This window comes from Artemia franciscana, chromosome 5 (genome assembly GCF_032884065.1).
Source record: "Artemia franciscana chromosome 5, ASM3288406v1, whole genome shotgun sequence".
In the NCBI taxonomy this organism is placed as follows: Eukaryota; Metazoa; Arthropoda; class Branchiopoda; order Anostraca; family Artemiidae; genus Artemia; species Artemia franciscana.
The window spans coordinates 57,105,441-57,120,665 of record NC_088867.1 but is presented as its reverse complement, the minus strand read 5'-3'; the positions used below and the strand labels follow the sequence as shown (position 1 = coordinate 57,120,665).

Sequence of the window (15,225 nt, the reverse complement as noted above, 5' to 3'; positions counted from 1 at the left end):
TCAATCGGTCATATAGTTTAGTGGATGTATACCCTGAGCCCGATAGCAAAACATACATCGGAAAAAAATCAAACTGGAAATCAATTATTTGAATATGTACAGAAATAATAAAAGAAATACTGTAGTATATTTTAATTTTACCTGCAAAGGTTCGAAAATGACTAACACTTTGATTGTGTTCGTACATATTGGAATTCGTAAGGGCATATTTGTAAACTTGTTCTAAAACAATTTTTTTATTTTTAAAAGCTGTTATGCATTGTCGTTTGAATGCAGAGCCAAAAAATTCACTTTTTATCCCGATCATGCCTCGAGATACGTAAATAAGTTAGAATCATTTAGTGGAAAAAAGAAGAAAAGAGACATAATAGTTCACTCAATTTGACAAGCTGCGTTGTAGAGCAAAACTACTGCTTTCATTTTTTTTTCTCTCATTAATGTTATCGTGATCACTGGTCTGTACCGTGGTAGCAATAAGAGATAGAAGTTGGAAACTTTCTTCTATTGTGGTGATCATAAAACAAAAGGAAAATTTTCTTTGAAGTTTAAGAAATTTCTAGTACGTTTTTAGAAAAAAAGGTTTTTCTTTTGTCTATTAATTAACTTAAATAGAAACAAGACGAAAATGTATAAAGTTCTGAAGTGAACTTCTTAGATCTCATGCAAATATCTCTTTGAAACCTGGGATTAAAAATTTCGTATAACTCAACTGGTAATTCCCAAATTTTATTTTGAAAAGACGTCCTTATTTCTATAAAATCTTATAAAATCCGTATGTATATAAGGCTTCGGTCCAGAGGTATACTGAAACAAGTCATGCTATCATTTGACTCTTAGGCTAAGGGAGGTTTTCTAGAATCCATCCAAGGCACACATTTTAGAAAGGGTTGTCAGATATCAGCTTCACTTAATAGGAAAACCTACTTTTCTACTTATGCCTTTGGGTCTTGATCCAAGAATGGAAGTAATAGTTGGTATCTTTGTTAGAATTTTAGATAATGGATGAAGTTGTAAGTAGAGGGAGGAGCTAAAATTTTGTTATCGAGATATCTAACAGAAGAAAATGTGGGATGTCAACCAAACCTTGCCAATAAGTAAGCACAAGCCCTGGTTGTATTCTCTGGGGTTCATGTCTTATCCGTTATCTGCATTTGTATGTATATACGTGTCGAGAGGGGGGGGGCACAAATGTTCTATTAGAATGTGTCTTATTGCCTACCAAAAGGGGTCAGCAGGTCTCAATACAGCCTGCGAGAACTGAGAGTAAGCTGTTTTAATCGTGTTATTTGGACATACAGACACAATCCATCTACGAGAGAAGAAAAAAGGAAGGGGTCCTCGAATGCATACCAACAGAATGTATACAAGAAAAATGATGTTTAGCCTATACCAAACTGTTTGATTATGATAGGAGGTAGTGTTCAATTAATACCCTTGCAGATCCATAAAATGCACGACCTTTTAAGGAAAGAGATTGGTGGGGCTCGACAAATTCTTGTCATCACTACATCTACCGGGAAAGATTGACGGATCTGAAGTGATTTGTAAGAAGTAAGAGTAAGTTTCCTAGTTGTACCTTATAGGAATTCACAACCAATCTGACACATGCCCAGGAAGAGTGTCACTAAATTCTTGTTACTGGGGAATTGGGTGAAGAGGTAGTCAGACATCAACGAGTTATCATGAAAAGTAAGAAGTAATATCATAGCCTCAGCTTTTGGGAATCAGGACCCAGTATAACCTTTTTAGGAATAGAAAAAAGCAAAAGCGAGGGTTCAAATATTTTGTCAGCAAAACACCTTACAGAATTGGAAATTAAATGTCAACCATAGTTATTTTGAATTAATAGTAAGGTTCCTTGTTATGCGTTTGAAGAATTCATACCCATATTAACATCTGTTGGGGGAGGCACCTCTAAGTTCTTGGCATCATGTCATCTATTAAGTGAACTTAGCCGGAAATAAAAGTAAGCATTTTATGTTTTTTTTAAGCTATTGCTATCTACAGGAGAGGAGGGGTAACCAAATTACTACTATCAGAATTGTACGAGAGGTATTTTTTTTAGTATTGAATATACTTAATGGAAGGTAAGATCTAATGACCTAATTTTGCCTTTCGGGGAAAAGGATTGGGCTCAAAATTTTTGGGAAAGGGAATCCTAAAGTCTTTTCATTAGAACAATAGCCGAAAAGGCTTTTTGGATCTCAACCAAGCTAAATAAGCATTAAAATGTATTTTGCTAGTTTTGCCTTTGCGTCAAAGACCAACTCAATCTTTGTGGGGGATTGAGGAAGTGTGACCCTAACTTGTTCTTGTTGAGATAATTTTAGATAAGGTAGTTGGGTGTCAACCATTCTCATATTAAAATAAGAAGTAGTTACCTAATAGTTTTTTCGGTAATTCAGACCCGTTACAACCTTGGAGGAGAGGGGGGGGGAGCTATAAAGGAAAATATGTAGTGAGGGGGTACTCAACTTATTCTTGCTATGATATCCATCAGAAGAGGCTATTCAATGTCAACCAAAATTAAAAGGAAATGGCCAAAACACTACTTTTACTTTTCAGGGTTTGAAACAAATCGGATCTATGTTTGGGGTAGGGGGGATCAATGGATAATCTATTTATCTACATAAGGGTATCTATCAAAAGAAGCAATTGGATACTAACCAAACTTACTAGAAGTAAAAGTTTTGTCCTAGTCATATCTTTTCAGACTACTGTATCTGTTTGACCTCATGGGGAATGAGAATGGGATCTTTAAAACATTTTCATTAGCCCTTCTGCGAGAAAAAGACATCTGATACCAGCCAAAATGGATGGGAAGTAAGTTCTGTGTCCATAGTTGTGCCTTTGAAGGGCTGCACGTTACCTGACCTCTCTGGGAGTGGGGTTATTTACCTGGCAGAATTGAATAAATACCTTAAATTTGTCTGGGTGAGTGAAGGGCTATATATTTGCTGCCCACATTCACAAGGGCTCACTGGATCTTAACCAAATTCGGTAAGATTTCTAGTTAGGACTTTTTCTTCACCTCTGGAGAGTTTGAAACCAATTCAGGATATGTTGTCACTCCACGGCTGTGACCCATGCATAACAGTTGTTTTAACACTTCATGGGGCCTAAGGGTGCCCGGTGTCTAGGTACTTTTATTTCTCTAATGCGGCTCAATTTCTCTCATGATACTTTCATGCGGTATATGCGCACGACGCCCAGTGCGTCAATTCGACATGCGCACAGGGGGTAAATTAGTTTGATGATTCCCACATATTTCAACCGACTCTTCCTTTTACTTTTATCCATTCAGCCGAATGATTTTCAAATTAGTTTGGACTTGGAATGTTTCTTTAGAGATTACATATAAACAAAATGATATTTATGTCTTTATTGTTTGAAAAGGATGATTTTGCCTTTTGATTGAAGATGCTCAGCCATGTGAATTGTTCAAAATTGATGCTAGCCAAATTTTTCTTTGAAGTTTTATTAATGCATGTACTGTTGCTTATCATAAGTCACTTTATGAGAGAGGATTAAATAAAAAAAACAACAACTAGTTTTTTAACTGAAAGTAAGGAACCACATTAAAACTTAAAACGAACAGAAATTACTCCGTGTATGAAAGGGGCTGCTCCCTTCTCAACGCCCCCTGTTTACGCTACAGTTTGACTCTTTGTCTCAATTCTACTTTATTAAACAGTAAAAAATTTTAGCGTAAAGAACGGGGCGTTGAGAAGGGAGCAGCCCCTTTCATACACGGAGTAATTTCTGTTCGTTTTAATTTGTAATGTGGCTCCTTACTTTCAGTTAAAAAACCTAGTTTTTTTTATTTAATTTCTGAATGTTTTTGAATTAATGCATGTTTGATTTTGGCTCTCCGCACACAAATTATTAAAATGAAATTTGCATATTAATTCTTTTTTTTGGCTAAATGGCTTTCTCTTAGTTTTGATCAGACGAATTTGAGAAAAAAGGGGTGGGGGAGGAGGCCTAATTGTCCTTTAATTTTTGGGTTACTTGAAAAGGCAACTAGAACCTTTAATTTTTAACGAAAGTTTTTGTTAGAAAAAATATACTTAACTTAAGATTTAACTTACGTAACAAACTTATATATACTTATATTTTCATTATGTATATGAGTGGGTTTGTCCCCTCATTAATACCTCATCCTTTACACTAAAGCTTAAATTTTGTCCCAACTCTATAAGAATGACCCCTGAATCAGAAAGGCAGTAAAATAAATAGTTGAAATTACTAAAAATACTTTATCGTAAAGAGCGAGGTATTTAGGAGGAGATGAAACCCTCATATGCGAAATAATATCTGTTCGTTTTAAGTTTTACTGCTGCTCCTTACTTTTAGTTGAATAAACTTTTTCATATTTATTTTTTCATTGTTTTTTTTTATAATAATGCTAGAAAATCCCTCTTCCCTTTCTCTTCCTTTCTTTCTCTTCCCCCATGATATATTCCTCCAAAGAAAGATCCTCCCACATAGCCCCTCCCCTCAACCCCCCAAACCAAAATAATCCCCCTGAAAAACTTTTGTACACTTCCCAATAACCATTACTGTATATAAAACACTGGTCAAAGTTTGTAACTTGCAGCCCCTCCCCTGGGGACTGTGGGGAAGTAAGTCATCCCAAAGACATATTTATTAGGGTTATCGACTATTCTGAACAAAATGGCTATCTCAAAATTTTGATCCGTTGACTTTGATAAAAAAATGAGCGTGAGAGCCTAGTTGCTCTCCAATTTTTTGGTCACTTAAAAAGGGCACTAGAACTTTTAATTTACGTTAGAAAGAGCCTTCTTGCGACATTCTAGGACCACTCGGTCGATACGATGACCCCTGGAAAAAAAAAACTAAACTGGCAAAAAAATACGAGGTTCCACATTTTTGTAGATAGGAGATTGAAACTTTTACAGCAGGGTTCTCTGTTGTGCTGAATGCGATGGTGTGATTTTCGTTAAGATTTTATGACTTTTTGGGGGTTTTCTCCCTATTTTCCAAAATAAGGCAAATTTTCTCAGGCTCGTAACTTTTGATGACAAAGACTAAATTTGATGAAACTTATATATTTAACATCATCATAAAAAGCTGATTCTTTTGATGTATCTTTTAGTATCAAAATTCCGTTTTTTAGAGTTTCGTTTACTATTCAGCCAGGTCGCTCCTTACTACAGTTCGTTACCACGAACTGTTTGATTAAATATGCTCACAATGAAATGTAGTTTTTGGTCAAACTTGTCGAATCTCAAATTCAAAAACGGACGCAATTAGCCTAAATATGACGAAAGAATTTTTTTTTACGCTGAATGTAAAATCCCTATCCGACTTCATTTTTATTACCAACAGTTTTATATGAAGTTTTGCCGAAACTTGCGTTTTTTTTAGCAAATTTTTATATTTTTACTGCGTAACCCCGTTTTTGGACCAATTCATTTTTTAAGCTGAGTTTGAACTTGCTATATAATTTTTTATACCCAGAATATTTTTAAAATTTTTTAAAGATTGCCTTTTTTCAATTTGAAAGTCCAACACTTTTAGAAAAGGGAGTTTTATCGTTTAAAATAGCTTTCTGATAGAAGCTTATGATGCACCAAAAATTTATATCAGAATTTTTTCTAGCCACTAGCGTTTCTGCTTACTAAATTATCGAACCTTTCTCCTAAAATTCGAATAAAAAAAAAAATCCAGAGCAAAGCTTAAAAATTAAAACAATTCATAAAAACTCTAAATTCTCTACTGTGAATAATAAACTATGAATTCTCTTTGAAGATCAAAATAAGAACCTGCAGAGGGCAATTCCGCAAAATATTAAAATTGTATTATAAGTATAAAAGTTATTGAAAACAACATTTTGTAAACAAAATAATAAACAACAAAAAAATATTTTATAAATAGTATCCTTCTAATGTGATTATGCTAAAGATTAGCAAAAACATTTATTAACAAAATTTAGGCAGCTCCATTTCCTTACAAAATAAATAGAATAGCAATCTTTTCTCGGGAATTAAAAACTCTCTTAAAAATACATTTTTGCGACAGAGTTTTCACTTTAAAAACTAATCTTACGGAGGATTCACTCATCTCTCCTTTGTGGAGGTATCTCTATAACGTTTTAAGTGTCCCGTGATTCTTATAGACTTCGATTAGAAAAAAAAAACCCTCTTCGAACTATGTATTGTCAGTCTAAACAGTATCAAGAATTCATGATGATTTGATATTTCCAAATAAGACAAAGATTTATTTGGGAAAAATGTCCGCTGGAAAGTACTGAAATGTCTGTTGTTCAAAAGTACTCGACAGGTATCACACATAACAGAAATTTTATGAGCAAATGAATGGGAAAAAAAAACAAGGAAAAGAAAATAAAAAAACTAAGGGATTGGAGCGAATATTCTGGTAATCATGGTTTTTTAATAATGGCAAGTTAGGAAAAAGAAAAGTGGATACATTGGCAACTTCATGGCACTGATGTGGGAACTTATGTGGGAAAAATGTTGACAATTAATGTTAAGAAGATGAAGTCACTTAAACTAGGAATAAGCGAGATTGAAGAGGTGATGTTCAGTAAAGAGGAGATCGATGAAGTAGATAGATTCACTTACCTGGACACTGTTAGAATTAAGATGGTGGTTGCTGCGAAGGGTAAAAGTGAAGAATAGAACAGGCACAGGGCGTCTCTGTTGCAGTTGAAAAGGTTTGGAAGAACAATAAAACAAGTCTGCTATCTAGGTTAGAATGTTAGAAGCCACAGTAAAGACAGTGGCCAAGCATGGCTTAGAACATGGGCTATTCGGAAGGCTGATGAAGATTTTTTACATATTTTCCACAGGAATTCTAAATATAAGTTTATGTACTCGTAAAGATGTACATGTACAATGTATATTATGTACACGCATAAATATAAATTTGTGTACTCGTTTGATCGGCCGTACATCAAACAAAGAGATGAAAAAAGAGAATATAGCTTGTTCCCATTTTCTAGGAGAATAATGGAAGAAAGGTTAGAATGACCCAGTTTACGGATGATAGCTTGCCAAAGATTTCGCTTTTTGCCCATCCATATGTGACTTAACGAAAAGAATCTCTCCTAAAGTTAGGCGCGAAGAGGCTATACGAAAGGATTTAAAGGAAATTAGAACTCTATGGGAGGGGAAAAATGTGTATTTTTTAGATAATATAGCTAAGATGAAAGTGAATACAAAATTTAATTGCTTTTTTTCCAAATATAATAATCTTTTTCAGGAGATGTTCCATTTTCAGCCCTTAATGGGAGTATAAAATGTAAATTCTACCTTGTTTATAGCTTTTAATATGTATTTAAGGGCTTGTTTTCTGCGCAAAAGCTTTGCTGTTACATAACAATAGCAAACGAAAAAATTGAGCATAAAATAACCAATTGCCTTCCTTCTACAAAGAAGCTATGTAAAAGCGATGGAAAAGAAGCTATATTAAACGATGTTTCAGTTGAGAAAATTGTAGAACTAATAAAACAATTTTGTATAAAAAATAGCTGAAACTAAAAAAAATACAACGCTAAAAAAGGAATAAATAAAAAAGGAAACACCCCTTTTTTGTGCAGTTACAAAATGGATTTCTGTCAGTGGAATTTGTTAATCAAAATGGGCTCCTTACACTGAAGCTTGGCTTTTGTCAAAACTACTTAAGAGAGACGGCTCAAACGCATGGTCGGTTGAATTTCAATGGGAAGTATTTTCAACGAACTTTAAGACTTTAACGTAAAGAGTAAAGAGCAACCCCCCTCGTTTTAATATTTAATTCGGCTCCTTACTTTCAGTTGAAGAAACCTGTGTTGTTTTATTTAATCACGTAGAAAGCACACCCTTTTCTACGTATATCAGGGAAACGTTTGGCTTTTTAAAATAACAGTTACAAAATCAAATTTCTGTTGAATTAAATTGTTATAAAATAGTGCTTTTGGAATGTAATACTTTTGAATTATTGATTTATTAACAAATTTTTTTTTTTTATCGCGTTTTAAATCATTTCAAGTGATAATAAGTTTCCTTTTTGGGGTCCATTAAAGGCTCAAAATCAAATTTTCCGCCAAAAGTGACGCTTATGTTTGGAAGTAGTATGAAAAAGGGCACAAGATGAAGTATGCACTTTCTTTCTAGCTAAATAATATGAAAGATTGGGGCGGAGAAAGAGTGTTTGTAGCTGTTTCGGCCTTAGACTGATTGATGCTGTAATGAGTTGTTTTGGAATAGTATCAGTTTGTGACTTAAATTGACTCATTAAAAAAAAAAAAAAATGAAGATCTAGGTCTAACTAGAATGGCAAAGAGCTCCATAAAAAATGAGAAATTAAAAAGACTGAAGTACTATCAAAAAGTTGGTATTGATGGTATACAAAAATTATAACTCATTCTTATTTATTTTTCTAGTCCTCCAATATAATGTAAAAATTGTCCACTGTGATTACTGTAACCAATAAATTCTTGGCCTTTTTTTCATCAAACATTTTTTTTTATAGTATGATAAAACGCTGTTTAATTCTTCTTCCCTTGTGATCTCACTGTAGAGCGTGCCTTGCGTGTGTCCTGAAAATTCCGTATCTTAAAATCTTTAGATCCCTACCGCCTTTTACTACTGTATGGTATGTTACTATGATATTATCTATTTTTGACCTCGCTTTGACTGTTAAAGCCGCTTCTACTTAAGGCATGTTCCGAAACCAAGAATAAAAGAGTCTACCCTGTAATAACCATGGATAGGTTGAAGGGGGTCGTTTTCCAATAATGGATTCAACCTATTATTCAACTCAGATAAAAGAAGAGTTTCTTTAAGTGGCGCCCTAACCCGGGACTATAAACATGTTAGCGTTCAGTCAATTACCTTTTCAATAATAAGTTTTGAAATTCCAAAGCTTGTAGGCGAGAATGAGCCATTAAAAGCTGTTTAGGTGTTGGTTTAATACCCTTGAGTGGATTAAAATAAGACTTTTATGTATTGTTATTCTCCGAGTGGGCAAAAATACATGAAAGAATGCATATTTTGTTGAGTAACACCAAGTACTAAAGACAGTAGAATGAAACCTAATTATTTCAATTGGTTAAGCGGATACGCGCACAGCCATCAATGCTAAATATTGCAGAGGGGAGGGGGGTTACGGGCTCTGACCCCCCCCCCCCAAAAAAAAAAATTGTTCGACTCCTAAAAACCTAACAGCAATGCATAACACATTTTTGATTAAGTTTTTTTTTTAATACCCGATCTTTGACTTTTTACGGGTGAAAAGCCTTGTCAAAATTAACCATGTTTGATTATTTGTTTTGGGGGTTTAACGTGACAATATCGATGAGACTGTGTCACTGCAACAAAAGCAAATAATTCTTTGGCACATAACCCAAAAGAAAATTTTGGAAAATTTAGGTTTTTATGCATGAATATATCCAAGGTGGGATCGGGGGGGGGGGGTCTATAAAATATTTTATTTTGATTTCCTTGGTGCTTTTAAAGTTGTTTGGGTATCGGTTTAGCATTATTGGTTAGATTAAAATATGAATTTTATGTATTGTTACAATCTAAGCGGATAAACGACCCTGAAAGAATATATTAGTTGTTTAGTAGCACATAATTTTATGTGGTTGTCATATAGAATATAATTTGTTTACAAAACTTTTATTTCTGGGGAAAGGATCCTATTACTTTATTATTAATATCATTACCATTCTTTCATACTGAAAATCCCTGAAAATAACCCAGAAGGTAAGGTGGAAATGAAATAAAAACTTAATATAAAAAAAAAACTAGAAAACAAAACAAAAAAGGATATAAAAATGTTTTTAACCTTAGAAATTGTTTTCAGACGAGGAAAACCTAAAGAATCAAGTTGGTATAACGAATGAAAGTGAAGTGAAACTACGAACCGATTGCCCAGATGTTATAGTAAGGGTTAGTTCCTCTCCATTACGTGTATTGACGTATTAACTAAAAAATAGTTAATTTTCATTCCTCTCTCTCTCTCTTTCTCTTGGTGGCTACCTCTCACAATTTCTCTCTCTCTCTCTATTGCTGTCCGCCTTGTCTATTTCTTGCTGTTTCCTTCTCTCTACGTTGCTGCTTCTCTCTTAAGAGGGGTGCCAAAACAAGAAAATCTATGAGGAAGGGGGCAAGGATTTATATTAAATTAAAAAAAAAACTATTTTCAAGATCCAAGGGGCTGGGGGAAAATCAGCTTTTTTATTTTTTCTATGAAAATACCAAATACCTACTTTTCAAAAATCTAATCATCCCCTCCCCCAGTTGTCATTGTTGCCTCTCAATCTCTATTTATTTACCCTTTGCTTTTTTATCTCTCTCTCTCTCTCTCTCTCTCTCTCTCTCTCTCTCTCTCTCTCTCTCTCTCTCTCTCTCTCTCTCTCTAATTGTTCAAGAACTTGTATTTGTTTGAATTAAAAGCTTGTTGCCTTAATTAATTGTATATCTCCAAATTCTTTTGTTATGAATTGTTTTCCTCTGGAGATAATTCAAAATTTTATCAGTGAATACTCCACAAAAGAATCTGGAGAAATTAATTCGTCTATTTAAAGGGTAAATAACGGAGAATAAGGTGATATTATTAGACTATATTCTGTTCGTAAACCATTAGCTTTCTTCTTCTTTTTTGTTCTTTTATTTATTTATTCTTATTCTTTTTTATTCTTTTTTCTTCTTCTTTGGACAGCGAAATTGTACATTTTGTGTCTAAATGATCAATTAGATAAATTGCAAATGACTCGACTATTCCCTATTTTTTTCTTCTCCTTTACTTCAAAGTTAAAAAAACACCAAGAAGTCTTACACCAAGAACCTCCTACTTCGAAAAGAAAAAAAAGAAGAGAGAAACAGCTAAAAAAATATTCTTTGAGTAAATGGCTAAGCTATAGTTAAATCTTTGGTTTTTGGAACAGTTTTAGGAAAAAAAAATCAATTTCAGCATTCAGTCTGAGGGTTGATTGTGAGAAGGGGGAAGATACACTTACCTTGAACGATCGGTTTGAGGGGTAGCTGTTTCTGCAAGGTAGGCTACACTTAAAGAGGTCTAGAGGTTGCTAGACATTTATCTTGGCTGTAAGAATTAACAAATTTTTGTCATGGATTTTTAGATACTAAGTAACTGAGTAGCCAATCAGAGCCCATTATCTATCCCATATCATTAAAATACGGCCTTGTCTACTGCATAAGGGTCCGGGAAAAAGCTGCTCTCAATAGAAAGTTATGCCAGGCTATCACAAAGTTCCAGCAAACACTCATCGCTATATAACAGCTGAAAAGAGACTTTCTTATAATTGAAATCCTTTCCATCAAGTCCAAGTTCTGGGCTTCAGACTTGTGTAAATCCCTCCTATTTGTTATAGGAGGTATAATGTTAATTGTTTAGAAATCAAGCTGAAACAGGCTATAGTAAATAGTCCTATTTATCTGTGATTCCTGTATCCACCTTTGGCGCCAATTATTTCTACTTCTTTCAAGCAATATGGTATCCTACTAAAAAAAGGTCTTATATTTTCTTTGTAACGTAAGTTAAATTAGATAAGTATTGACATAAATTTATTTTTCTACCTCCCCTTTGTTTTTGCAATCGTCTTTTTAGCTAAAAGCTATCTTAAAATTTTTCAAGTATCACATTAAAAGAAATCTGTATCCTGGCTCTTAAACATAAGAGCACCTTAGCTTTCTTAAATCTTTTCATCTTCTCTTTTTGTGCAAGTACCTATTTGTTAAAGTGGAAGATATCGAGCCCTCCCCTCCAATTTTTTATTTAAATCTCTTTTAGCTGCTTTCTTCAAGGCTTCTTAAATCAAGTGACTTCAGAAAGTAGTTTTACTTTCTTTTTTTATTAGTTTATAACCGTATATCGTATATCTTACTTACAGTCTCTCTTGATTTCAGGCAGGAAAAACAAAGCCCAAAAACCCGTCTAACCTTCGATATTCAGACCTTATGCTACCTCGAACTAGTAATAATGGTTCTATGAGGGCCAAAAAAGGTCAAGGTGTACTCGGACTTCCAAGTGTTACTCCACTACCATCACCAAGATCTACATCACACACACCAGAAGACAAACTATCACCTATCTGAAGTTTGAAGCGCCTTAATTCATTTCTAGTCAGCTCTGGAATTAGCCCAAATTTGCAATTCAAAGACCAACAAGGATTTTATTTGATTAGTTGGAGTTGATGGCCTTCTTCTTAAACCATATAAGTGGAACTTGCCGTGAAGTGGAACCAAAGTACAAGGCCTATCAAGTGGAACTAAAACGAAGGCCATCTAAGGTTCCTTCAAAGTGGAAGTAATAGTCTTCTTCTTCTTCTTCTTAAGTTTCTTTCTCCTTGAATTGTTGTGAAAAACGTGCGGATCACGTGGCTAACCCAACGTGCGGATCACATGGTGTTCAAAATTGTCTGAAATAAATCGACACGAGCTTAACCTCATTTTTAAGTTATTAAGTTTAGAGATTTTTAGTGGATTCAGAGTGAACCTCAGTGAAGTATCTTTTTGTATCGTGATACTGAAGATATTGATAGTCGACGAGGAATATCCAACTGCCTTAAATATTTATTTTCACAGGATGGGATACAGTTTGACTGATGCTTTTCCTTTTTTTTATAGTCTTTTAGTATTTAGTCCAGTTTCCTGACAGCAGCTTGGACTAATTGCAATACAGAATATCCCCAAATTTAAGGAAAGTAGTGATCCTATGAAAGGTGCTTTTTTGCTAATTATTAGTATTGTATTATCCTTGCTTAGCTAAAGGGAATAAAATGCAGTATTTGGAGAAATCGATGATTTGAAAAGAGAACACTTTTTTACATATTATTTTTTGTCTTAAAAATTGGAAAGAGAAGGCCCCTTATTTGCTATTGTCTATAGTAATCATGCAGAAACGACGCGATGCAGAAACGGCTTGGTGACGCGATGCATTGTCAGTAGCAGTAGTTATCAGCATTAGTAGCCTAACTTTATTTTGTTTTTGCTAAGATATTGAAAATGAATCGCATCATTTGTAGAAATCAGTGGTCTGAAAAGTGTGAACACTTTCAACATGCTATTTTTTAGTCTTAATGATTGAAATAGGGTAATTTTTTATTTGCTGTATATGAGTATTGCTAGCGGCTCTTATAAAATACGCTTTAGAAAGAGAGGGTTACAAGGGTGGTGCCAGTAATCACGTTTAAAAAATGTGTTTTTTAAAACATGTTTAGGAAGGATAGAGTCAGCATAAAATCTGTGTTGCTTGTCATTAAAGAAGCCATAAATGGTTTGAATTGTGTCACTTCCTTTTTAATCCAAGTGGTAGTTAAAGAGCAAGGGGGACTGATAAGAGACGAAACTATAGAGCTTTAAATAATTGAATTACAAACTGGTTTTTTGCCAAGAACAGAACAACACTATACAGCTGAAAAATTCAAAATGAGATTAATTTACTCTATATGAATTTTGGCTTTAAGGTGTTTGATCTCGCTCAAAATTTTCAGAAAATACCAAGAAATTTTTATTTATTAAGCTTCTTTTGTTGATTATGAAAATTCTTTTTTCTTTTTTCCTTGTGTAATTTCAAAACCACTAGAATTTTCTTCATAATTCCTAATATTTTTAATATAAATAGCCTGTTTTTGGGGATTTTCATGAATATTTTGAACACTCCTTATTTCTAAGTTATAGGTCTCCTCTCCAAAAGAAAGTTACTGCAGTGAGGGTGTGCTCCTAATTTTCAGAGTTTAGCTGTTTAACAATAAATTCACCACAACAAGAATTAGCTTCAATATAGTCCCCCTGTTAACATTCACAGCCGGGAAAGAATGGCGGAAAAGAAATAGCAACAAAAAAGATAAAAAAAAAGTAAAAAGATCCAGTCACCCACCTAAAATAACAAACTAGGCGGGGGAGTGGCGCATACTTTTATTATGTCTGAGAAGTTTCATTTTTTGGACAAAAAGAGTTTTTTTCTGGTTTGAACTAAGAGAACCAATGCCGCTCAATGTCTGTGGAGGTAGAACTATTTTTTTACATCATTTATTTGGATAGTCGTTACGAAAAAGCGGGTTGAACTTACTTTTCTTGAAAGTTGAGAGATAGTCTCCGAACCTTTGAGTTACGGTAACTTCTATGGATGGTTACCTCAAATTTTGTCTCAAAACAATTTGTATTATTGTTCTTTATTTGTGAATAAAATGAATATTGTGTTTTTTATATCTATTTTCAAGCAAACAGTTTTAGAAACAGAACAGATCAAAATACAATTATTTGGCAAAGAGATGTTAATGTATACATACATGTTACAGATATTTTACAGATGAAGGATGAAAGATTTCCAAAGATCGTCCGTTTCGATCGTTAATTTAGGCCCACATGAAAAGCAGTTCATCCCCAAACGGTGTGAGAAGGGTTCGTATGGAAAGATTCAAAGCAAATTGCAACTTTTGGGAGGATATAAAAAGGAAAGTTTATGCATCTTTGATTTTGGCTCTCCACATATAAATTATTAAGATGAAATTTGCATATTAATTCTTTTTTGGCCAAATGGCTCTCTCTTAGTTTTGATCAGACGATTTTGAGAAACAAGGGGTGGGGAAGGAGGCCTAGTTGCTCTCCAATTTTTCGGCTACTTAAAAAAGGCAACTAGAACTTTTAATTTTTAACGAACGTTTTTATTAGTAAAAAATATACGTAACTTAAGAATTAACTTAAGTAAAGAACTTCTATATTCTTGTATTTTTATTATGTATATGTGGGGGTTTGTCCCCTCGTTAATACCTTGCTCTTTAAACTAAAGCTTAAATTGTGTCCCAATTCTTTAATAATGACCCCTGAATCAGAAAGGCCGTAGAATAAATTGTTGGAATTACTAAAAATACTTAAGCGTAAAGAGCGAGGTATTTAGGAGGAGAAGAACCCCTCGTACGCGTAATAATCTCTCTTAGTTTTAAGTTTTAATCCTTTTCCTTACCTTCAGTTGAAAATACTTTTTCATATTTATTTTTTAGTTATTTTTTAATGATGCTAGAAAATTCTGCGCCCCCTTCATTGAATTTCTCTTCCCCCATGACATATTACTCCAAGGAAAGATCCTCCCATATAGCCCCCTACCCTCAAACCACCCACCCTAAACCAAAAAAATTCCTCTGGAAACGTCTGTACACTTCCCAATAGCCATTACTGTATGTAAACACTGGTCAAAGTTTGTAACTTGCAGCCTCTCCCTTGGGGACTGTGG

General features: G+C 34.0%; 1 protein-coding gene across 4 annotated transcripts in view; it reads left to right on the top strand.

Moving 5' to 3' along the window:
- Positions 1–14,201, top strand: part of LOC136027626 (hemicentin-2-like) — a 152,528-nt gene extending 138,327 nt beyond the window's left edge. For 2 of the 4 annotated variants that reach the window (XM_065705043.1, XM_065705044.1), the window contains exons 13-14: positions 9,835–9,920; positions 11,901–14,201. In XM_065705043.1, the coding sequence (XP_065561115.1) occupies positions 9,835–9,920; positions 11,901–12,089 (275 nt within the window). In that variant the 3' untranslated portion in view covers positions 12,090–14,201. The remainder of the gene's footprint in view (positions 1–9,834; positions 9,921–11,900) is intronic. The other 2 variants (XM_065705045.1, XM_065705046.1) reach the window with 2 other exon arrangements.
- Positions 14,202–15,225: the final 1,024 nt, after the last annotated feature.